This window comes from Trachinotus anak, unplaced genomic scaffold (genome assembly GCF_046630095.1).
Source record: "Trachinotus anak isolate AG129_WGS33_773 ecotype Australia unplaced genomic scaffold, CSIRO_AGI_Tana_v1 ptg000024l, whole genome shotgun sequence".
NCBI classification, from domain to species: Eukaryota; Metazoa; Chordata; class Actinopteri; order Carangiformes; family Carangidae; genus Trachinotus; species Trachinotus anak.
In genome coordinates, this window is record NW_027273875.1 from 14,509,183 (window position 1) to 14,535,281 (window position 26,099).

Sequence of the window (26,099 nt, forward strand, 5' to 3'; positions counted from 1 at the left end):
GTGTAATTACTCAATGTTGTACAGTAATTCCTGATAATTACACTACTACAACTTCTCATTATAATGATCTTACTGGACTGTTATTTCTTGGTAATTTCTTCACATTACATCATAATTACTACATATGTACCAACCTGTAAATCAAAAGGTTTACAAAAACCTGCAAAATGCCAGTGGTGTCCTGAATACCTGAATGAGATTCTTGAACATATTCTCAGTGCCTATAGGTCAGTTCTCTACTTCCTATTGGGGTCCATCTTGGGGACAGCTCTCTTCTGCCACGCTCCTCATCATTAGAAAGAAACATCTCCTGTCACATCTGTGCTGATGATTCACAGTTGTACCTCACACTAAAATCCAGATATTCAAGGACATTTAAGGCTGGATGGCAAATAATTTCCCTCAGCTGAACAGTATACAAAAGAGTAGGTCCACACACTGTTAAGCTCCCAATAAATATTTTTATTCTCTTATTGAACAAAATAATGTTCTACAAGAAAGTAAAAGGAAAGGACAGTTCTTTGTAGTCATCCATCCACAGATTACAGCAGCAGCTCAGGTGGTAAAAAGGAAGGACAATGAATAATGGTTATTGAGACAGACAAAAAAACATTTGAATTACTATACAGGTTCACACAATGACACTAATTTATATCTATGTCTTTATATCATAGACTATAATATAGACTATGTCACTTTCTTTGTCATACTCACCTTTTCTGTCCTCAATAAACAGCAGCTCAGGTGTCAGAGTAAGAGACAGAACAATTAATAATAGTGAGACAGACAAGTGATCTTTGAACTTCTAAATAAGTGATATATAAATATTAAGGCATGTAGATAGTATACACATTAGTATACATTGCTGTCTTTACATTATGTTGTTGTACATTTCCTTTAAGTCAGAGGCTCATACTCACCTTTTTCATCCACAGTTTACAGCAGCAGCTCAGGTGGTAAAAAGCAAGAGCAATAAATAATGGTTAGTGAGACAGACAAAAAAAACTTTGAATTACTAAAAAAGCAATTTTATATGTGTAAACATGTGTAGCAGTATACCGCTAATATATAAAAAACAAATATTAGCTTCTTCAGTCAAAAGCTGGTACTCACTTTTTCTGTCCACAGCGAGTGGCAGCGACTCAGGTGGGAGAGTAAGAGGAAAATAAATGATGGTTAGTGAGATAAATTATCTTAAGAAATGTAATATAAGGATGAACAGGTTCACACAACACCATATATCATAGACTATACTATAGACTATGTCACTTTATTTTTCATACTCACCTTTTTTGTCCTCAGTCAGCTGGGATTGGCTCACACTGACCCCAGCTGACATTGGGCGAGGGCAGGGTACACCCTGGACAGCTCGCCGGTCTATCACAAGGCTGACAAATAGAGACAAACAACCATTCACACTCACGTTCACACCAAGAGGGAATTTAGAGTCGCCAGTTAAATTAAACCTGCATGTTTGGACTATGGGAGGAAGCCGGAGCACCGTATTAGCCATATGAAGGTATTTTTAAACCTCTGAAGGAAAACATTCAGGCAGATTTTACCCAGACTGCCTTAGGGGATCTTTCTTGGTCAGTAGATTCCCTGAGGTTAGCTCATGTATGTATTTGTAGGTTTCCAGTCGATTGGCAAGCGAAGGTGGTAAGAAAGTAAAGTGCTTTCTCTTCTCCTTGATTTTGGAGCTTGTTTTCCCATCTTCTTCTCCACCCCTTTGCAGTGCAGGGCTCTTCAGTGCTAACTTTCATTTTGAATTGGGGAGGGATGCAGAAAGCCATGTGCTCCCGCCAATCCTTTTCTTAAGCCATTGATTAGCTTCAATAGGAGGACATGACAGTTGGCAGACTGCATACCTACCCGTAGGAGCCAGTAATGCTGTGGGAAGGAATTTTCATTATTATTATTATTACAATTTTTAATTTTAATGCACGACCAAACAAATGGTACTGTGCTCTGCCAGACGCAAAGGCTACCTGGGGCATGGACAGCACTGCCTGACACAAAGGTCAGTCCCAAGAAAGAAAAGCTGATCCAGCCACCGTACCAAACTGTGCAAAAGTTTAAAAAAGAGAAAAAAATCCTGAGTGCAAGACGCTACCTGGGACATTTACAGCCCCGCCAGACGCAGAGGCTACCTGGGGCTTTGCTTGCCCAGCCAGACGCAAAGGCCAGCCCTCAGGGTTAAAAAGAGTCGAACCATCAACTCTGCCAACATGAAGAAGTGATGGAAAGATCCCCCCCAGTGCAAGATGCTACCTGGGGTGTCACCAGCCCTGCCAGACGCAAAGGCTAGCCTGAAAATCATTGGCTCTGCCTGATGTGTTGGTGTGGTGACAGTGATGAAGTATGGACTCAATGAAAACTCTACTGTTTCCAGAAGGTATAGAAGCTGTGCAGCATGTTAGAGTCAGTCTGAGTCGCTGTCATCTGACCACCTCGACCTCTTGGCTGCAGCCTCTTCATGGTCACTCTCTTCCCTGTTCCTCTTTGTAGAGGAGCTGAGGCCAGAGGTTGAGGGAGACACTGGGGGTCCCCCAGTGTTCTCAGCTTCAAGTTCAGGGACCTCAATCCTGTCCTCATCATCAAGACCAACAACATCAATCTCCTCATCTGAGGAGTCTGAAGCAGCATCAGGAGCAGCATGCGGGAAAGCAGGAGCAGCATCAGGAGCAGCATCAGGAGCAGCATCAGGAGCAGCATGCAGGAAAGCAGGAGCAGCATCAGGAGCAGCATCAGGAGCAGCATGCGGGAAAGCAGGAGCCGCATCAGGAGCAGCATCAGGAGCAGTATCAGGAGCAGCATCAGGAGCAGCATGCAGGAAAGCAGGAGCAGCGACAGGAGCAGCAGGCTGGAAAGCATAAGGAGCAACATGGTGAAATGCATAGGGAGCAGAATGCAGGAAAGCAGGAGGAGCATGCAGGAATGCATAGGGAGCAGCAGGCTGGAAACCATAAGGTGCAGCATGGTGAAATGCATAAGGAGCAGCATGGTGAAATGCATAAGGAGCAGCATGGTGAAATGCATAAGGAGCACCATGCAGGAAAGCAGGAGCAGCGTGCGGGAAAATGTAAGGAGCAGCACTCGGGAAAGCAGGAGGAACAAGATGTGGAACTGCAAAACGAGCAGCATAGGGAGCAGAACAGAAAAGGGGAAAAGGAGCAGCAGGACCAAGTTGCTGCTGTGGTGATGGGAACTGCTGGGGCGGAGGAGACGGAGGTCTTCTCCTTCCATCCTGGTCATCAGGAGGCCTCTCAGCATCGTGGCATTCATTGTTGAAAGGCCAAAAAAAGCCACCTGAGGGAAGAAAGGTATAAAAATGTAACATTCTACAATTGTAAAAAACAGGCTGAAACAAGAGACGTAAGGACCAAAATAATAATGTTGGATATATGTAGATTGTAGGTTCACCTACACTAACTGCACCAGACCCACACAGGCATCTTGTGGGAAGCTCTGAAGTTCGGTGCTGTTATACTAAGGTTTATTGTTTTTTGACAAACATCACTAGAAAAATTAAAACTCTTCTGGATGTGAGTATTTATGGATCATCACTAAACCTTGACTCCTGACTTCCATTTATTTTCTCATTTAATTCACTGACTCACTGCAAATTGTCATGGCAGCTAAAGACAGGCTTACACCACTCTGGCTCGTGGGCACGTTCTGTCCTATTCTAGTTCAAACTTTGTAATAATGGGTTGAAGTTAGCTGAGACAAACAGCCACAGAGAAAGCATGGCAGTATATAATTTATTAAAATATAGGCTATAAGATAATTATTTTTTACAAATCATTCATTAGTAAAAGGAGGAATGACCTCATACACTCACATCATCAGTGCCTCAATGTTTAAGAGAGAACAGGTTATTAAAGGATGTGTGCAACACAGTAAGGCTCCCAAAAACATTTTAACTGTGAAACACACATTAGCGTCGCTTAAATATAAAATAACATAAAATAAAAATCACAAAGCCTTTTAATAAGCACATCCACAATGCGTTGGTGGTGGTGGAGATTGCGGTGGAGATTACAGCTTCCAAAAAGAGAGCTAGACAAAAAAATTGCGATTTGTCTGTCCCTCAGGTCATTACATTACAAATTTTTCAAAACTTCTTCGCAGACAGTTTTCAGCCCCTTACAAGAAGCCTTTCCCTAACGTGTTTCCATCTCTGATAAATAACTTTAATTTGTATATATTATATATATCATTATATATATTTGTATATACTATATATATTTAAATTCTTAGACATATTCCACATAGTCCTACATATAAAGAAACATATAAATGTACTATGAGAACTCAGCAGCAGATGGTATTGAGCAGAGAGCATTGCATTAAAATACAGGACATGCGCATAACCCACCTTGTGAGGCCACTGAACTGTGAACTCCTTTGTTTATGAAAGACTGTGTAAATCACTGAGATATCAGACTGATAATTACACTTAATGTCACTTTTTGAAATGAAGGCATGTGATGTGGACAGTTGAGCTGAGCGAGGGGTATTTTCATTCAATCATGCATTAACAACAACACGGCCTCTCCAAAATAACCACGCTAACGTCTGCGCTTTTGTGTAGCAAACGAGTCTCTTGAACCTGCTGTCACTGGAGGCCAGCTGCAAATCACGCCGTGCAGGAGACCCTGGTTGCAGGGTGCAGGACGCACAGGAGAAGATGAGAGTGGTTTGTCATGCAGTTCAGGGTTCAACAGGACAAACCATTCTCATCTCCTCCCTGCTAACGAAATCTACATTTTAAACTGAACAATTCGCATTTCAATACAGCTGTAATGAAAATTATGAAAATGACACGTCTCTCGTGAAGTACAAGCTCTGATCACTGAACTCTGTTGTAACCTGAGTCCAGTAACACTTTCATTCACAACACTGATCTGTTGCTGCCTTTTTATGGGTTTATCTGAGGATTGGTTCAAAAATGTGATACATTTTAATCTAAATGTCACTGAAAACATTTGAAGGTAAACTTCAACAATCCCAACAAGCAAACGGGACTCTCCACACAGAGAGTGTGCTTCTGTCTGGAAAGGGCTCAGACAGATCACTAACTACAAACCTAAACCCCCCCACTCCATTAATGACTTCCGTCTGGCCAACGATCTGAATGAGTTCTACTGCCGCTTTGAAAGACAGTGGGACAAGCCTGACACTAACCTCCACATCAGAGCCACATCAGAACCCCCCTCCTCCCCTACCAAAGGAACGTCTCTCTCTATCCTGGAGAGAGATGTCAACAGGCTTTTTAAGAAGCAGAACCCCCGCAAAGCAGCCGGTCCTGACTCTGTCTCTCCATCATCCCTGAAGCACTGTGCTGATCAGCTGTCTCCAGTGTTCACAGACATCTTCAACACCTCACTGGAGATCTGCCACGTGCCAGCCTGCTTCAAATCCTCCACCATCATCCCTGTCCCCAAAAAACCAAGGCCCACAGGACTAAATGACTATAGACCCATTGCCCTGACCTCTGTGGTCATGAAATCATTTGAGCGTCTTGTCCTGTCCCATCTCAAATCCATCACTGACCCACTCCTGGACCCCCTGCAGTTCGCCTACAGAGCCAACAGGTCTGTAGACGACGCCGTCAACATGGCTCTCCACTTCATCCTCCAGCACCTGGACTCCTCAGGGACCTATGCCAGGATCCTGTTTGTGGACTTTAGCTCTGCCTTCAACACCATCATCCCGGCTCTGCTGCAGGACAAGCTCTCCCAGCTGAGCGTGCCTGACTCCACCTGCAGGTGGATCACCGACTTCCTGTCTGACAGGAGGCAGCACGTGAAGCTAGGAAAGCACGTGTCTGACTCCCAGACCATCAGCACTGGATCCCCGCAAGGCTGCGTTCTTTCTCCTCTGCTCTTCTCCCTGTACACCAACACCTGCACCTCCAGCCATCAGTCTGTCAAGCTCCTGAAGTTTGCAGACGACACCACTCTCATTGGACTCATCTCTGATGGCGATGAGTCTGCCTACAGGTGGGAGACTGAGCGTCTGGTGACCTGGTGCAGGCAGAACAACCTAGAGCTAAACGCTCTGAAGACAGTGGAAATGATAGTGGACTTCAGGAAGAGCCCAGCCCCACCCACCCCCATCTCCCTGTGTGACTCCCCCGTGGCTACCGTGGAGCATTTTCGATTCTTGGGAACCACCATCACACAGGATCTCAAATGGGAGCTAAACATCAGCTCCCTCATCAAAAAAGCTCAGCAGAGGATGTATTTCCTGAGGCAATTGAAGAAGTTCAACCTGCCAAGGACTATGATGGTGAACTTCTACACCTCCATCATTGAGTCCATCCTCACCTCCTCCATCACCATCTGGTACGCTGCTGCCACGGAGAGGGACAATAACAGACTGCAGCGTATCATCCACTCTGCTGAGAAGGTGATTGGCTGCAATCTTCCGTCCCTCCAGGACCTGTACGCCTCAAGGACTCTGAGGCGTGCAGGGAAGATTGTAGCTGACTCCTCCCACCCTGGACACAAACTCTTTGTGACACTCCCCTCTGGCAGGAGGCTGCGGTCCTTCAGGACCAAAACCTCTCGCCACAAAAATAGCTTCTTCCCATCTGCTATTAGCCTCATCAACAAGGCTAGAGAGCCCCACTGTTGCTGATCAATTGCACCAATCACCAGAAAAAATTCCTTGTATGTGAAAGCATACTTGGCAATAAAACTGATTCTGATTCTGATTCTGATTCTGATTCTGAGAAAGCGTCCTGGACCGCTTCGGCCTGGACGCTCTGACGTCGGCGTTTGTTCCATCGTCTCCAAGGTCACAACCAAAATACTTTTTTTTGGGCATTTTTCAAAAAAAGGCCCGGTCGCCATCTTTTTTCCTAAACTTTCGACGCCAAATTTGACGAATATGGCGCAATCAAACGAAAATAACAGTATTTTCAAGTCAATACACAATGTTAACACATTCCACGCCTGTCCCGGGAAAGTGTGCCCGCTCTTACTGTCTAAAAACGATTTTACACCAAGAAAACATCCCGTGTCAATCAAAACTGTGTTTTCCTAACAGGCCACTAACATTCTATTAATGATTTATCTTTATATTCAACAAGTTAACATTAATTTAGTGCTAAATCTGTACTGAAGCCACCTTTTTAGGGTTTGGGGAGATTTATTAATACATTTGGCATAAAATTAGACGATGTCTTACCAGCAAAGGACGTGATCCGCCGCCTGACTCGGGTCAGCAGGTGCTCCTCCATGGGGGGTCCCTGCAAAGCCATTTCTTCAGCAGGTGAAATCTGCAGGAGTTTTCCGCAGGCGTCTCTTCAGTGTAGTTTTCGAGGGTTTGTTTTCCGGGAGGTTTTCCAGGGGGTCCGCTGTTCAACAGTTCAGCTTTCCAACAGACAGGTTTTGCATCGGGTCAACTCAGGTCAAGTCCAAGTGCAAATGAGAACGTGGACAGACCTGCAGCCCTGACGTCACCTTGGTCCAGCGTCACCACTCTGTCGCCGTGACTTTTACGGACGTGCGTGTGCGTGTGCGAGAGACAGAGATGGATGATACAGTGGCCTGTACGTTGTTGGACACCAGTGTGAGCAGAGTCGTGAAGCTGTGACCTTAGATTGCCTCTGAAGATTGTCAGGAAGTGCAGCAGCTCTGTGTCTGTCATGATCATGAACACAGCATCAGGACCTACAACAGAGGTTACAGCTGAATATCAACCATAACACAAATGTATTGCATCAAGTTATTGTCTGTAAGTGCCATATTTTCCTTTTTCCTTTAAAAACAAAACAAAAAAACAAAGAAATGTACCATGTCCCATCCCTTTAATCTGCAGACCATTGATTACATGTCAAGAAAAAACTTTAACAAACAAAAGTAGTCAAATATTGAGTAAAATCAAAGTAACAGGAAATGTAAAAGTAATAACCAAGTGAAGCAGTTGTAATTGTATTTCAATTGTGCTGTAATAAAAAGTTGTTGAATTAAAAGTTATTTGCACTTTGTAGTTTTTCACAGGTCTCTGCCTTCATATATGGATATCACCATTTTACCTGTTCAAATTCAAAGATGCAGCTAATTTAAGCTCACAGGGCCACCTTTACAAACACCGCACTGTAGGTCACACAGTCACTTCATAACATGAGAGAGATTCAATTACTCAGGTTTGTGTTGGAGGCCAGAGTTACGGCCAATGACACAGATTAAACAGACACACATAGCTCATAGAAAGTTGTATTCTGTTTTCAGTAATGTAAATTTAGACAACGTTGGGCCTTTCTAATTTAGGCCGCGCAAGGCCATACAGGCATTTAATCATATAGATAATTTTTTTGGTGTTGCATTTGATGACACCTTGTATTTCAAGCTCTATACAAGGACGGAGGTGACTGAAAAAACATGGCACTTAGAGGTAAAGTTACACTGTGCACACCATGCACATGTTAGGTGGACATAAGGATTTCTTTAGGCTCTAGTCTGAACTCAAAATATACCATTGTTTTCTCATGATGTTCTCTGTTTCCCCAACAAAGAAAACTGCAAAATTCAAGAAAGTCTATGACCTGTTGGTTTACTACATTTTCTATTAGGACATTATTCTAACTTATTTTTCACAGCCAGTCAGAACAGAAATTCGTAGATTATAATCTTCATCAGGACAGCCTTGGATCTGTCAAGGTAACTTCAGTGTGGCAAACATTGTCCAGTCAGTCAGTATATTGTTACCTCTACAAGTGGCATTAATTGTTCAAATTTATGTATTATTTCTTCCAGATATTGGAGAGTTTTATAAAAATGCAAATAGTCATATCTTTAGAAGCAGTTTGTGTTGTGCAATAAGGGATCAATTGTTAAATCTTAGCGTGGAGTTCAAATTATATTTTGTTTTTGATGAGCCTTCTTGCGATATAACGGTGAAGCAACGAGAAACTAGTCTATAACAACTCTTATTTATCACTTATACAAACTGTAACAACAACCACTACATGATGATGGATTTCAGTACAATGCTGTTTTAATGTGTCCTAAAATCTTCAATGAAATCCTGTCCACTTGACATCCTATGTGAAGGTAATTATCTTGATGCTGTCATGCTGTCCTCTACAGGCAGTGGAAAGTGTACAGTGACAATTCATGATACCTGTTGTCTTCATTTAGTATTTGGAAAATATTTACCTACCCTTCATCCAGATGGGTTCCTGTGCAGGCTACATTTACAGACCATGGAAAAGTAATTACTGCCAAAGTTCTTGTTACCATGTTTTACTTAATACTTATGGCTCATATTGGAACTACCCATATATTTCAAAAAAACAATGTACACTACACTTTACAGGCAGGGGAAAGGTAATTATGGGTTAACTATGATGACATTTCCATCAGTCCACACATCTACTGTTCACTTTTGGTGAACAGCTGCTGCAGTGGCTGTCACTCCTCTTGGTTTATTGGAAGATAAGACTGTAGACATAACAAATACATTAGGTTTATAGCACTGAAAGTACTTGGATATGTCCAGGAAACTGCCTGCTGCGTTTATTTTGGGTGACAACAATGTTGACATTTTGATGGTTAAAATATGAGACTTGGTATTACCTGCTGAAGGCCTGTCTTCACAATGCAATAATAATATAATCACTAATTAATCCTCTTTATTCTGCCTCAGCTGGTCATTACACTGATTTTTATTAATTTTACTTGAATTTGTTGTTTCTCAGTCATTTCTGCACATTACTACATAATTAGGCTACTACTTAATTAACGGCCTGTAAATTAAAGGGGGTTTGTTTTGGTAGTCAGTCTGGAAGCATATGTGCATACGTCATAGACGTGGGTCCCTCCTGTTAAACCGTTGGTCCTCCCCACATTTATAAACACACAGGCACCACCCACACGCAAGATGGCACAGTGCAGAACACAGCATAGAGGTGGGTGACCTTCCTCCACTGAAGAAACCATTCTTTGTCTAAAAGGCCTCAAACAAAAGAGGGATAGGACCAGAGCACACGCGGACTGGACTGGCTCAAATCCTGGTCGCTGAACCATCAAAACATACAAAAAGTTTTTACAGGCTCTGGCAGAGTCATTCATGCGACCAGTCCCAGGTCGCAGGCTGAATTTCTTCCCTGTCCGACTGAGGGGCTAATACTGGTCTGGCTTTACTGAGATGGAGAACCCTACGAGCTGCTGAAGGGCTCCACCTTGACTCAGAGCTGGTTTTCTTCTCCTCCATGAGTAAGTAATTTGATGCTACATAATGTTACATGTTTATTTTCATTAGTGACAGCTACAGTAGCATGATGTTAGCTGACTTGTTGTTACCCATATTATGTATCAGTTCTGCAAATGTTGCTGTCACTCGCTGCTAACTGTCAGCATTGCTATGGAGCATTGTTAGCGTGGGCTAATGTTTGTGATTAGATTTGTTTTTGTTTTGTTTTGTTTTATAATTTTTTTGTTGTCTTCTTGTGTGTTTAGTGGCCGACTCTTTGCTGACTGAGGATGTGAAGGGAGGGGAGGGTAGCTCGATGAAGCACTTGTTTTGGTCTGAGATGCTGGTGGTCTAGTGCGACATCTAGTGGCAGAGAGGATCGCTTGCAGAAGCTTTAATGTCTTTTTTCCAACTTTATTCCAGATGTCAAATCCAACTCATCAGGAGGTTTCCTGATAAATGTTTATAAACAGCGCTGCTCAGAAATAAAGCAGCACAATATCTACAGCTGGGTATTGATCAAAAATTTTTGTTAACCAAAACCTTGACTGTGATACCAATTTTATCAAATCCATTTTAACAAAGAGAAAATTACATTACACATTATGATACAAATTTTAGTTCATTTCAGTTTTATTTTGAAGCTCAATCTCTTTACAAACTCAGATGTATTCATTTAGATAAACAGCCAGCATTAATAGATCTTGTTCCAAGCATGCTGCATGCTGATTGGTTCACTGACAGTGATGAGCTTTACTCATTTATGCCTTCAGTATCGAAATTTTTCTATCCTCCATAATATCAGACCAATTCGGTCAGTACTGGATAAAAGATCAATACCTGATAATATCTAACAGATAAAGTCAGCATTGACTCACCAAAGCTGAAATGACAAAGTAATCATAAAGTCATTCTAAATAATTCATGTCTTAGTTTCCTGGACCAAAGAATTAAATCCAGAAACACATAAAAGCACATCTTTTATTCCACATCACAACCACCACATGATGAAATTAAATAATATGAATGAAAACATGAAACACAACACAAACTTTGGCATGAAATCAAAATGGCACATGAAAGAGCAACGTGATCAGTAGTATATAAACTATATATATTTAAATTACAGTGATGGCTGCCTCGGTGTGATAAAGCACATTTTCCACATATCCCTGCTCTGAAGATCTTTGGGATATTTCACACCAGCCTGCACAGCCCAGGTACAACATCAAGCATCAGTCTTCATTCAGCATCATATAAATATATCTCTACATTTGTGACAATCAAAGAGAAGCTATAAACATAAGTTTTCAAATAAATAAATAATATAAAGAATAAAAAAAATGATGGTACGCACAATAAGGAAATAATGGCCAAAGGAAGATTGAAAAGCAAAACAAAAATTCTGTGTTTAAAAAAAATGAGAAACAATTAAACAAAGTGAACTTATTAAAGACAATAACCCAATAAAACATATTTTTGGGCCAGTTTTCCAAAGGTGGTCAGAGTATTGTTACTTCCTGTATTTGGTTTGTGTTGTAGGTCCTATGAAAAGTGGATCATGTTATTTGTCTCTTTGGGTCTTAAACATGGAAGAGCTTTGCCCCATATACTTTTTCAATAATCTTTGTAAATCATATTCATCAGAATAGTTCATTTGTAAATTTTTTTTTCTTTTTTTTTTTTACATTTTAATGGTAAAATTATCTCCAGCATGAGCAGAACAGTTTTCAACTCATGAATCTGCTCCTGTGCACAAAGAGAGAGATGCAACAAGTGCTGATGTTCTTTTTCCCCTGTTTGAACGTTCATGTTTCATCTCAGCCCTGCTCCAGAGCCCAGGCCGGCCTCGTCCCTCCACATAAAGTCCTGACGCTCGCCTCTGGCCAGGCTGCTCTCCACAGGACTGTGCCTGTACCCAGATCTGCCGTCTGGGCACAGGGAGAGGCTGAGGCGTGCTGTGCTGTTGCTGATCTTGAACAGGCCATTAGGACCGAGGAAGGCTTCTCTCTCGCTTCCTCCCAGGTTGTTGATGGTTTCCAGGTCGTTATAAACTGCAGTGTCGCTCAGCTGCTTCCTCCCTTGCAGTCTCCTCCTCCTCCTCAGGAAGATGATGCCTGCCACTAAAACCAGCACCAGAACAGCCAGGATGCAGGAGATGGTGAGGGTGGCAGAAGAGGGCTGTGAGGACTGGCGCAAAGCTGGCTTGAAACTGGGCTGAAGTGTGAACTCACAGCTTGGACCCATAAAGCCCTTAGGGCACTGGCATACCGGCCCCGTGAAGTGGGTGAAGCAAGTGCCACCATTCTGGCATGGACGGGCACCACAGGCATCTGAGCGCACACTGCAGTTCTTGCCGGTGTAGCCCAGGGTGCAGGAGCAGGTGTAGCCATTCACACCATCCTGGCAGGTTCCGGCATTCTGGCAGGGGCTTGAGGCACAGTCGTCGATGTTGATCTGGCAGTTGGCACCAGTGAAGCCAGCCTGACAGCGGCACAAGATGCTCTGGCCAAGATCCAGACACTCTCCACCTGCAAAAGGGAGAAACACTCTGCTCAGCATCCAGGAGATCAGGGACAACACTTCATTTATAGACAGCGTGTTAATGGGATTATATTTAACACTGTCCATGTATTGCTGAGTGCTGACAGTAATAAAACAACTTTATAGTCAGCCAAAAAAAAAAAGAAAAGAAACTGCTGGTTTGCACTTCAGCCACAAGATGTCGCCAGAGAGGGGGTCTCACCATTCAGACAGGGCCTGTTGCTGCAGCGGTCCAGCTTCTTCTCACAGTTGGAGCCGGTGTAGCTGGGAGGGCAGCGGCAGGTGTAGCCACCGGTCATAGTCTCCACACAGGTCCCGCCGTTGAAGCAGGGACCATCCGCGCACGTCATGGCGATGATCTCGCAGTTCTTACCGTAGAAGCCCTGTGGACAGGTGCAGGAGTAGTCGTTCTCCAGGTCCTGTGGAGGGTGGAAAAAAACCCGTGATGTTTAAGTGGAAATATAACAATAATAATTGTTGTTTTTTTAAGTTCATGAGGGACTGTGGGGGCTGTAAGAACTTGTTCCATTTGTTTTGAGTAGTGAGAGAAAAGATAACAGGGTTCGATTTTCAATGTGCGTTGTGCAGAATTTAGTGCAGCCCAGCAGAGGCCGACAACAAACACTGTAAGTCAGTCCCACTGCTGACTGTACCTGCTTGCACTGCTGTGTTTGCATTACAAGAAACACACATTATTCACTTTATTCATATAATCAATGTTCATAATATAAATAACTACTACTCTTAATTTAAAAAGGTGTTTTCAAAGCCAGTTATCCATGTGTCTGCCCTTGTTCTTCTGAATGGGATCGATAAAGTTTATTTTTCTTTTCTTGTCGTGTGGTCATTTTAGTGTTAATGCACATTATCAGTGTGTATACTCACGTTGCAGCTGCCTCCGTTCTTGCAGGGGTTGCTGTCACACTCGTTGGTCTCCAGCTCGCAGTTGGTGCCTCCGAAGCCGGGCCGGCAGGTGCAGGTGTAGCTGCCCTGGCCCGTGTTGGTGCAGGTTGCGCCGTTGGCGCAGGGCTTGTGGTTGGTGCAGTAGTTGAGATCCTGGTCACAGAAGAGCCCCCCCCAGCCCTCCTGACAGTTACACTGCCACGGCTGGCCGCACGTCCCGTGGAGGCAGCCTGGATAGCGGACGCACTCGTTGCAGGAGGGGCCCTGCCAGCCCATGCGACACGTACAGCCCCCTGGGGCCTCGCAGTAGCCGTGCTTCTCGCTGCAGTCCGCCGAGCAGATGGCTGCAGAGGAGAGGGAGGGGAGGGTGTATGATTACAATGGGTACGCCTTCACACACACACACGCAGAGGCCCCCTGTCTGACCCCAGCCCTGTTCCAGACTTCACTGTTAGTTAAGTATTAAGCCAAGCAGCTGGTAGGCACACTGCCGGAGAAAAACGCTTTCTTTTATCTTCTTCCTATTACACACACACAAACTCACACACACACACACACACACACACACACAGACACACACACACACACACATACACACGCACACAAACACACGGACACACACACGCACACACTCAACACACACAAACACACACACACACACACAGACACACACATACACACGCACACAAACACACAGACACACACGCACACACTCAACACACACAGACACACACATACACTCAGAACACAGACACACACACACACACACACACACACACACACTAAGAACACACACACACACTCAGAACACAGACACACACACACACACTCAGAACACAGACACACACAAACACACACACACACACACACTAAGAACACACACACTCAGAACACAGACACACACACACACACACTCAGAACACACACACACAGACACACACCCAGATCACCTTGACAAATGAGTGTGTATCTCATAGGGGCCACAGTTCTTTCTCTCATTGTAACAGAGAACAAAAGGCAGATGGAGCACCACAGACTGTCTTACAAAAAACAGTAAAACACAGCTACAGGACATGACTTAGATGAAGGAATGACTCTGAAAAGAGTAGAGAACAAAAAAAAGTTTGATAAAACATGAGTCCAATCATTCAACTCCTGAGAGGAGGAAAGGTTTGGACAGTCACAAATATTATGACCCTTTATATCAGTGTTTTGTGATTTGACTTGAGCAGAAATGTCTTGGGTCATTTGGTTTGATGAATCAAAAAAATAACATGTTTACATGTTATTTTACAAAAAATCTTTCTTTACAATGTTTTGTACTGAAGCAGAGTTTAGATTGGAGAATCCTAATCATGACGCCATCCTCCGGTCTTAGTCCTCAGATTTTACTGTGTTTATTCTTTTTTGGTTCATATTGTGAATTTTTACTTAGACTACCTGATTTCATCTTGTTGTAGTGCTGAATGGTTTTCAATTTGTTTTTCCCAAAACAGTAACTTTATTTTGAAAGGTGTCATGTAAACAAAGTTTATTAGTCTGTTATTAGAATTAGAGATAATTACTAAATACATGTGACATTTACATCTTGTGGTGACATGGAGGATTAAAGTGAGATCAGGTTCAATTCAATTGTAGATATTCTACTGGTACCATCAATGTAGTTTGAATCCATAGGCTATAGGATATGTGAGGTTGACTCCAGTGTTTACTACTACAGGATCTGAGTGTCTTGCTCAAGGGAACTTCACTTACGCTCAGAGCAGTAGTTTCCCTTCCAGCCCTCCAGGCAGATGCGGTTGCCCTCCTCGTCGCAGGTGTAGTGGCCCAGCGTGTCGTCTCTCGGCCTGCAGTAATCTGCGCAGCCGTCTCCAAAGTAGTATTCGTCGCAGAAGACGTGGTAGGAGTAGCGCAGCTCGCTCTGCTCGCCAAAGTGCACGTCCTGGGACCAGTCCTCTCCGATGGCGAGTCTCCTCCTGGTCGCCAGACGGCTCACCAGGTTGTTCTGGTTGTCTGCAAAGAGAGGGGACGTTTGTTTTTAACAGCGGCATCTTGCAGGGAACCTGCGCGGGAGCCCGTGCGTCAGATGGTGAGTTTATTTCATTCAGTCCGATGAAAGAGTGAAGTGACCACAGGTAACAACCTACCTGTGTATTCAGTTGGAGATTCCGCGTTCCAAGCTTCAATGATCAAGGAAAATGTTCCCTAGAACCGAAGAAAATACAAACTTATCCAACATGAATAAATGAAATGCCAGCTAAACTTTATGGTTCTTGACATTGAAAAGCAATATGTATGCGGTTTTAAAATTAAAATAATAAATCAGTCATATCTTATCCACCAATTACAACACCCAGCGACACCACTATTGTCTGTGGAAGTGAGATGTTGAATTTACCGGCCACTTGAAGTGAAACGGCACCCTGATGGGAGCGCTGCTGGAGATGGAGGTGTGATCAGCTCTGATGACGTTGGTGTGTCCGGTGCCAAAGGTGCAAGGTGGCTCAGCGGAGATCACATCCTCCGGGTGTTTCAGGCAAATCCTGAAAAATATATGACAGTCCCTGTGTCTCCTGCAGATTCGCTGCGCCGTGTGGAAGGAATGAATCTTCAGCTCAAACACACCAGAGGACAGGACCTGCAGAGACAGGAGCGTGACATCAGACATAAAGACACACATAAAGACATGTTGAGATTGTTGTTTTAGCACTAACAGAAGTCAACTTACTGTGTGCACTAAGGCCAAAGCCAAGAGGTATCTTAGGTGAAGATGTGCCATTTCTTCTCAGAGTTTTCTAAGTGAATGTCCGCATCCGTCGTGTGCAATAATATTCCCAAAAGTTGCTGAGGAAAACCCAATGTAGAGGAAAGTCCCTGAAAAAGTTTCAACACTGTTCTATATGATCCTTCGGGCTTCTCTTAAATCCTTCTTCTTTCCCTCACGCCCTTCTCCTCCGTCCTATTCTTGGCACTCCACTTGTTTGCGTTCTGGTGCGTAAAGGCGCACAGTGGTTTTATACCCTCAGATACTGCGCGTCACAGGCAAAGAGGTGGAGCCGGAGCAGACCTCAGGGGAGCAGCCTGGCACAGGGGGCCTGCCTGGGGGATTTAGACAACCTACATTACATCTGGACAAAGTTCTTGATAGGAATATGTATAAGAAGCTGGCAGGCTGGCAGATATGTTTGAATCTCAATCACCCAGGAAAGTGTAAACTAACGTGGGTGATGGAGATGAAGGGTCACAAAGGCCTGATGTAAACCAGTGGTCAACAACAGATGGAGCTTTAACAGCAAACTACAAGTTCTAGTGAACTGTTTTAATCGTAATGAAGTTGGACTGAGATTTAATCCAAATGTGATGAAAATAAAAATGAAAATATTCCATCCAAAGGAACATAAAAGTATTTAGACACTGGAGTTTGGGCAGAGTGTGAAACAATGAGCGTGCCACGACATTAACTAATGAAACCCTTCTGCATTTCATCAAACATGGACCTCAGCAATGAACTGTAACACAGTTTTGCTGCCTGTAGATCATTTCGGCCATTGTTTAGAACGTGTTTTCGCTTTTGGAGATTGCCTGCACACCAGACAAAGATCAGAAGGCAGCAGGGAAGAATAGCGCGGCCTTTCTTTCTTGAAATCCAACATTATAATTGCTCTGACGCGTGTGCGGTGACAGAGAGGGGCTGGACCGTACTGTGCGTCGTGCGCCTATTGAGGCCTCTTCTGTTGTGCTCTTGAGCCTGGTGAAGGGTGAAGGGGGAGGAAAGTGTGTGTGAGTGTGTGTTGTTGGGGTGTGGTTGGCGGGGTGGGGGTGGGGGGGTTGCACTATCATGTTGCTTTTGTCTGGACCTCATAGGAACAGCTGTATGGTAATCAACGGCACATGGTCGATCCTGTGGGGCTCCAGACCCAGCTATTGTCTCCCCAAAGCGTCTATACCCCCAGCACACGCACACGCACCCACACACACACACACACACACACACACACAAACCGCTAAACCCTCATTGATTTAGGAGGGACTCTGGTCGGCTGTCCGTTCCAGCACCTGTCGCCAGCAGGGATGCGTGTGTGCAGGGTAAACACACCTAAACTGTTATTTACACAGTGGCTGATCCAACCACGGCCACGGAGAGAACCTTTAGTCCTAATAAGCAGCTCCAGGTTTAATGTGAGGCTTCATGGGTTTTTTAAGAGTCCTATAAAATAAATGAATGATTAACTGACTGTAATGATTTGTGTCTGGTTATTTTCTCTTCTGCTGAGTTAGAGCTGAGTTTATCCCGACACATCACTGATGTAGTTTGAGTCCGACCATCTGAACACAGATGAAAATGTGTCATTAGGACAAACGCGTCTGAACGAAGTGACATGAAATTAAAGATTTTAAGATCGCAACTGCTATTTATTAATCTGACAAGCGTGTGTGATGGCTTATGTGTATATGAATGGTGGTGGTAGTAGGGGGGTGGGGGTGGGGGCAGCTATTGATATTAAAATGAGAGGGACGCGTGCCTGAGGTGGCTCCCTGGCACACTTCCCTGCAGCACAACAAGGGCAAAGCAGAGAGGAAACATAAAACAATCCCATGAAGAGAAAGCAAAGTAAAATGGCTGCAGTGTTGTAAGCCCTGTGGCTCTGGTGATTATTAATGACCAGCAAACTTCTGTCCAACCTTGAGTCCTGAACAGTTTCGACAAGTGGGACCAAGGACTTCTAAGGAATTCCAGGGACCCTTGAGAAAAGGAGAACAATTTGAATTTTTATAGTTTCTGCAATTCATCCAAACATAACATGCAACATGCAAGAAAGACAACTGTGGTCCAACAGTTTCCTGGCAGATTAGAATACAGTCATAGAATGATTAACAATAAATTAAAACAAACACTAAAATCTATCTCAATGTCTGTTTTAGGATCCATGTCATGAAAGTGTTTGGAAGAAAATTTACTTTTCACCTCCAAAATGTTTAACACAGGATCTGCCAGCATTTATTGTGTGAAATGAAGAGTATGAGGTTTTAATTATCTGAGTGTATTTTATTGATCAACTTTTTTTCAGTGGCTCTATAAAATTGGCTTGGTCATGAGTTTGGTACAGTTCTTCATGCATTCTCTTATTTGATGCTGTAATTTTATGCTTAGACAAAAGAGTTGTGTTGGAGGTCTTGTACAAATCCCTCTGCTTTGACCTTTCTGTAGTAAAATCAACCATCTGAATATTTACTTAACTTCGAAAAAACTCCACTATCCTCCCTCCAGTATCTCAAAATAATATATTTACAGAAAACACATGGCAGCCTCTGTTAAATCTGAATCACCAGCTGCTACATAAATAGCTACTGAGACTGAATTAGTGAAGCAGCTGTGTCTTGAGCTTTTGCCACAGATTCTAAATATCTTTTTTTTCAAATTCTTTTTTTAATGAAAAAAACTTGTCACCCAAAAAATTTGACATTTCCTCCACCTTTTCTGAACCCCAAAGATTTTTGCACTGGCCTTAAAGGATCATATGTGATGTGATTTCAGCAATTTAATCTCTGCTCTTTATTCGTACATGAAATTATGTCTGTGTCAAACAACACCTGTGACTGTGATCTATAGTTGTGTGTGTGTGTGTGTGTGTGTGTGTGTGTGTAGCACGTTTCTATACATCATATCTCCTACAACCTTCATGTCACACACATACATCATCATCTGTCCCTTTGGGAGAGGCAGATCATTTTAAATGTGTGTACTGCCTCCAGTTAGAGTACCTGCTGCATCTCTCTGTGAGGGAGGATGTGTGTGTCTTTGTGTCAGGACAGCAGATGGACAGTGCACCCTCTCTGTGGTTGTCATCTGTATTTCTTGCAGGAGTGTGACATGAGCGTGCCACGGGGCATGGGAACCGAAGAGGAGTCACCTCATCCCCCCTCAGACCTCCCATTAGTTTGAGTGGCCGGCATCTGCCTCATCCACAGCCCACAGCAGCTTGGGGATCCTTCTCCCCAAGGACATGTGGACACAGAGAGGGGGGGCTGCTGCAAATGTGACCCATGCAGGCCCTCGGGGGAGAAGTCGGCCTGTTGTGGCCATTTCTGCAGCCTCAGCCTGCTGTCTGACTGTGGGACAATGGGAGGTGTGGAATGGGTGTCTGGTGGGCTTGTATGTGTGTGTATGTGAGTGTGTACACGCATCCTCAAATTTATGCATGACATTTGGTTGATCTCATTAAAATGCTGGATGCTGAAGCACTGTTGGGTACCAAACAATGCACGCAGCCCTGCCACTTCCCCACTGAGCAAATTTATGGGTTAAGTCAAAGGAGGCGGGACGAGTCTGGAGGTGCATTCTCAGGCAAATCACTGGCTATTGATAATAACACAGACAGTAATACTGTTTCCTATAAATTTTCTTCACTGTCCACTGTCATAAAATCAGTGTTTGGAAACACGAAAAGCTGTTTACTTCTCGTTGTCTCAGGCCATCTGTGCTCACTCATCCTTCAGCCCTCCTCCAGACCCATGTGGCACAGCAGGTTTACAGTAATACAGGGAGAACTTTTAGCCACTTCAGGCCTTTTTAGCATGCCATCTGTGCATATTGACACTGGCAAGAGTAACACATTCCACTCATCTGGCTCATCAGAAAAGAAAGCAAAAAAGATGCAAATTATGTTTTGTTAATAATTGTGGAAACTCAAAAAGCAGATGCAAAAAGTTGGCAACATTAAACATTACATTTGTTTCAATTAAACATATTATCTCTATAATTTTTATTTTTCTCCACTTATCATTATGTAGATTCATCACATCTGTGTGGCTGTGCATCTCTTACCTGACTTATAATATAGTCTTTGCAGGCCGGAGAGGTTGGGTTCAGGTGTTTCTCAGTCCTGTTTTTCTCTGGATCCACTGGACTGCAGAGAGTGAAACTGTGTTCAGTAGTTTCCTCTTTAATGTCCTTCTGAGCTCTTCAGAGGGCAGCATCAACATCCTTCCTCTCATAACAGTGGGTTCGATGGTTAGTTGACTGACTTACTGTAAATATCACAATGTTCAGAACCTTTCTTTGAATAACAGTTGTGAGACCACGATGTAAAAGTACTGTTAAAAGTTAAGTTACTCAAATAAAAGTGCAGAAGTATCATCATCATCATCATCAAAATGTACTTAAAGTAACAAAAGTAGAAATAATGCTGAATGTGTTATTTCAGTGTTAAGACTTTTATATACTGTGTGTTACTTTGTTAGATTATTACTGATGCATCAATGTGTAAGCAGCAGTTTGAAGTTGTAGCTGGTTAAGGGTGGATCCTGTTTTAACCAGATTATATGGTGATGGTTAGTCTCTTCTACCAGTCTTATAAAACAGAGATTCACAACTCCTGGATGCCTGGATGACTGTGGTAGACCTTGGAGTATTTGCTTAGAGGCTGTAAAAAACAGCAAAAAATCAGTATAACACTCCCATTGGCGGTTCACCTTGCAGCTGTGCTGTGATTTTCCTTGTCAGTATAGTTGAGGCCAAAATTACTAGCCCCCCAGGAATTATGGAACATTTTCCTAAAATTTTGCAAACGTTTGCAGCATTGATAAAACTTGATATAATAAAACATACACCAGTGCCACTAGTATCTTTTGGTACATTTTGGAAATAAAATATATTTTCTAGCTTGCTTTATAGTGCAAATATAGTGAAAAATGGGGTGGTCAAAAATGTTAGCCCCCCTGTGAATTTTTGCTTTTAAAACACACCTAATCAATTAATCAGCTACCTAACAACACCTGTGCAGTCAATCGGCATAAAAGGACTCCAACAGGGCACTCGAGCACAATATTGTGAGGGACTACTCTTACTCACCGTGCCAAAGACAAAGGAAATCAGTCTTGAGCTCAGAAAGAAGATAATGGAGGCTCATAATAGTGTGGAGGCTATACTGCCTCCACTATTATGAGCTATAACTATTATAGTGGAGGCTATACTGCCATTCCCAAGCGTTTCACAGTGTCTAGAACAGCTGTACGTTGCATCATTGCTAAGTTCAAGGAGACAGACTCTGTAATAAACAAACCGGGACTTGGTCAAAAGCACAAGATTTCAAGAACTCTGGAGAGGAAAATAGTCAGAGATGTCAGCAAGAATCCCCGGACATCTGCCGAGATGATTGTTGCTGACTTGGCCTCTTCTGGGGTTAATGTTTTAAGGAAAACAGTTGTGAGGGCTCTTCATCGTGGTGGGCTTTAGGGCCATCGTCCCAGAAGAACCCCTTTACTCAAAGAGCGGCACATCAGAGCCAGACTGAGGTTTGCCCATGAACATTTAAAAGGTAAAGACAACTTTTGGAAGTCTGTGCTTTGGTCTGATGAGACTAAACTGGAACTGTTTGGGCATATGGATGTTGCTTATGTTTGGCGAAGAAAGGGAGAGGCCTTCAACCCTTAGAACACAGTTCCCACAGTTAAACATGGTGGTGGAAGCATCATGCTGTGGGGCTGTTTTGCAGCCTCAGGCACAGGGAGCCTTGTTCGGGTGCATATGAAGAAATCTGCTCTTAGTCTAGGTTTAGGTCATCGCTGGGTCTTCCAACAAGACAATGACCCAAAGCATACATCAAAATTGGTCCAACATTTCCTAAAGGACACCAAAACCGAAGTCCTGGAGTGGCCTGCTCAGAGCCCAGATCTCAATCCTATTGAGAATCTGTGGCGAGTGCTCAAGGTGAATGTCCATGCTCGGAAACCACACGATTTGGAGCAACTGGAACAATTTGCAATGGAAGAATGGGCCAAAATCCCTAAGGAAACCTGTGCCAACCTAGTAAAGAACTACTCTAAGAGGTTGTTGTCAGTTGTGGCTCAGAAAGGGTACACTATTGACTATTAATGGCCAGAGGGGTTAATTATTTTGGACGTCTCATTTTTGCTGTTTCTTGTTTCAACTCCGTGCATCATTAAAATATCCTAATCAAACTTAGTGGACATTTTCTCTTTGTTATTTGGAAACAAATATACTATAAACACTTGTTCTTAATGGTCACTTCAATGGAGAAATCACAAGTTTTGTCTAATTTCATATGAGGGGCTAATAATTTTGGCTTCAGCTGTACCCGAAGATTTTGACCTAAAGTAGGTCATGAGCATGTAAGAGAATCAGTGTTGTCACCACCTATCAGCATTCAGCATGAAACCTGTGTGAGGACACCACCTGAGAGCTGTGCTGTGATAGAAAACCAGTCCGCAGTGTAAAACAGGAACCAAGTTCTCAGATCTAATCTTAATCTGAAGTAAGTGGTAATAGCTGAATAAAAAGTAGAATATCTGCCTCTGTAATGTGGTGGAATAGAAGCATAAACTCACATAAAATGGAAATAAAAAGTACTAGTATAAAGGTAAAGTATTAGTACACCAAAACTGTACCTACATACAGTTCTTGAGTAACTACTTTTAGTTACATTCCACCGCTGCTATACAAACATTTGAATTATATTATATGATGAAATAAAAACACCAGTCCAAACAGTATTTAATCTGCAACACAATACTGTCAATATGTAAATAAAATTAATAAGTAACATGTTCCAATTTTTTTAGGCAAGTTGTCTGTGTCTATGCATGAATAGTGAACTATGATCATTTGAATTAGGCTCAAATTTGAGTGTAGATGGAGGAGCAGCATAATCCCTGCAGGCTAATCTGTGTAGGCCTATGTAACCTGTAACATTTGGGAATGGATCTTTGTATGAACATTTATGAAGTATTTAGTCGATGCTCCTGAAGCACTCATATCTTTTATTTCAATGTGAAACATTTGTCAATATGTGGAGTTTCTAATCCTCCACCCTTTTCATATTAGATCATAGACTGTTATATAGTGAACTGATGTCTGCTACTGTTATCTTCAGACAAGGTGATTGGTTGCTCTTATTTAAGATGACTCCTCATTGTTGAAAACCATTTGCCTGATGAAGGTCTAGCACCAGAACCACTCGGACAGTGTGCAGGACTTTTTCACTTGCTAGTGTAGATGGAGGTAATAATAACAGTATAAATCTGATCTGTGACCTCCATCACTTGAACCACCTGAGCATTGACATGATTTTTTTTATTAAACCAACCTGAGTATATAACCCAACAGAGCATCATACATGTCAGTAGAAACATGGCTAATGCTTCATTTAAACAATTTTCAACTTTTCAGGAACAATGAGACATTTTTTGTTCAACCTTAAAGGCCCCATGTCTGAGTTTGTCCAGATGGTCTTGAATGGGTTTCATCTTCCGTAAGAAAACAGAGAAAACAAAGGAATGTGATTCTTTGGTGAAGTGGTGAAGTGTTTTCACCTATAACAATAAAAAAGAGCACCTGTGTTACAGATACACTGACTGTATCAATGAACTGTAACACATCAGCTAGGTGATTTCTTTGTGTATCTCCACAGATCCAGTCAACATTAAAAAAAAAAAAAAAAGCTGCTCTGGCAAACTGTGTTTTGTGGTTTTCTGTGACAAAATCTGATTATTGCCTTAACATATGGAGGTAAAATAAATCTGACTCTGAGTCACTGACCATGTCACAAATCCTCCTCAGCACAACAGATACGATGAGGTAAATAAAACTGAACTGTTTGGCTTAGCAGCAGACAAATAATTACTCTTTTGTTGAGGCACAAAAGCAGCCATGATAATAATTTAATCTCATCCAAGCTGAGAGACAGAGCTGCCTTCCTTCAGTCCTATACCTTTCCTGAGCCTGTCCTGCAGCAGTTTCAGTGGCAGATGGGAGATGAAAGAGGGAGCTGGGAGGAACGAGGGAATGAGAACAGGTGGGGGTTAAAACTGAAGAAAAGGAAAGGGCACAGGGGTCAACTGGGGCAATAGAAAGGGGAGGAAACATACATATAGACTTGCAGAGGGACAGATCGATGGATAGATTTTTTTCTCTTTTTATTGTGCCTCTTGAAGTACGTGCCTCTTTTAGCCAGATGTCGACCAACTAAAGTAACACATGGAGAATTTCTATAGGTTGAGATTTGGAGAAAAATGAAGAAAAATTTAGGAAAATAAAATGGTTGTATAGACCTTTAGGAAATACTTCATTCAGTCATGTGGCTCTGTTATCTGCAACTATCTAGTCAACTACATTTATTATTTCTATTTTATTTTATATTTATAATCGACGTAATGAGTATGTTAGTGTATTTGTGATCCTGAACACTTGTTCTGCTGATGTAGCACTGGATTCAACCACATGAACATAATGCATCATGTGGAGTAGTGCAGAGTAATGCAGCCTATAAAGGCATTTATTAATTGAATTCACCAAGGAACAGTTTTAGTGTAAATATTCACTTTCTAAGTAAAATAGACAAAGTTGTATTTTATTCTTAAGAGATGGAGAATAGTTAGCATGGAGTAGAAAAGTGTTTTATAGGCATTCAAAGTGCATAATACCCTTTGAGAAAGGCTTAAGTCTCAGGTTTAAGGGCTCCGAAAAGAATTGAAGGTGAAAGACTGCCACACAATGTGAATACAGCTGCCTATTCAGAGCCCCAGCCCCCCAGCCAGACACTAATGCTGCCCCCTGCCTTTCAGCCACGAAGGAAGCCCCAGCAGCAGACTGCTGAACTCCTGCTGCATCCAGGCCCCCACCCCTCCCTGCTGCGGCATGTCAGGCCAGCCTCAGCAGCTGTTTAACCAACTGAGGCAGAGGGGGCTGCGGGGGAACAATGCAGTTTGAGTTAACTCTCCCTCTCTCTGGGTGTGTGTGTGTGTGTGTTAGCATCAGTACTTCATTAAGAATAGAGCTCTACAGATCAGCAACCTCCATCCTAAAATCCTTACATCCAGTGCTGCACAGTTATGGTAAACGTGAAACATCACGTTTACCAGAACTGAATCTGACACGATTAAAACACTATTTTAAAATCATCATTTCAGAAATATTTTGAAGTTTAAAGTTGATTACACCACCTTAAATTCTTTATGCTTGGTCTTTTTTATTTACTATTGGTTGAATGAGTTGTACCACATTAGTACTGGAGTGCACTTTGAGATATTTGGGGGAGGGTGTTGCAGAGAGTCTTGCAAGTTAAAAACCAAATAATGGTCCTCACTTCTCTTTTCTCATTTGTGGCTTCAACCATCAGCAGTTTCTGGAGCAGCTTCAAATAAATGCACAGTGATAAAAGTGCTTTCAATGTGTGGAGTGGTAAGAACAAATATTACATAAAAACATGTATCATGGTTCAGTCATGCTGTTTGGTCACGTATGTCTTCAGTAGTCATGATCTGATATGAAGTTCAAGCATGGTAATTACATGATTCATGCCACTTATACTCTTATACTTATACTTATAAAAATAACTTACCACACCACCTGTGACAAATGGTTTTGATTGTATATTATATTACTGCACAATACATTGTAGAGATGTCTTCAAACACACTGCCCC

At 42.7% G+C, this 26,099-nt stretch overlaps 1 protein-coding gene across 1 annotated transcript; it reads right to left on the reverse strand.

Annotated features, from left to right (window-relative positions):
* Nucleotides 1–11,176: 11,176 nt before the first annotated feature.
* On the reverse strand, nt 11,177–16,646 carry dlb (deltaB). Its single transcript, XM_071461318.1, has 7 exons — nt 16,385–16,646; nt 16,055–16,294; nt 15,804–15,861; nt 15,412–15,669; nt 13,639–14,000; nt 12,956–13,172; nt 11,177–12,740 (listed from the first exon to the last, which is right to left on the reverse strand). The coding sequence occupies exons 1-7, from the start codon at nt 16,433–16,435 to the stop codon at nt 12,025–12,027; spliced, it is 1,902 nt and encodes a 633-aa protein (XP_071317419.1). The 5' UTR covers nt 16,436–16,646; the 3' UTR covers nt 11,177–12,024.
* Between the last annotated feature and the right edge of the window lie 9,453 nt (nt 16,647–26,099).

Bases quoted from the DNA above. Each gene is read 5' to 3' on its own strand.
- dlb (XM_071461318.1), bottom strand. From the start codon at position 16,435: ATGGCACATCTTCACCTAAGATACCTCTTGGCTTTGGCCTTAGTGCAC. The intron at 15,670-15,803 runs GTAGGTTGTTAC...CTCTCTTTGCAG, and splicing joins ATCTCCAACTGAATACACAG to ACAACCAGAACAACCTGGTG. The intron at 13,173-13,638 runs GTGAGTATACAC...CACCCTCCACAG, and splicing joins AGAACGGAGGCAGCTGCAAC to GACCTGGAGAACGACTACTC.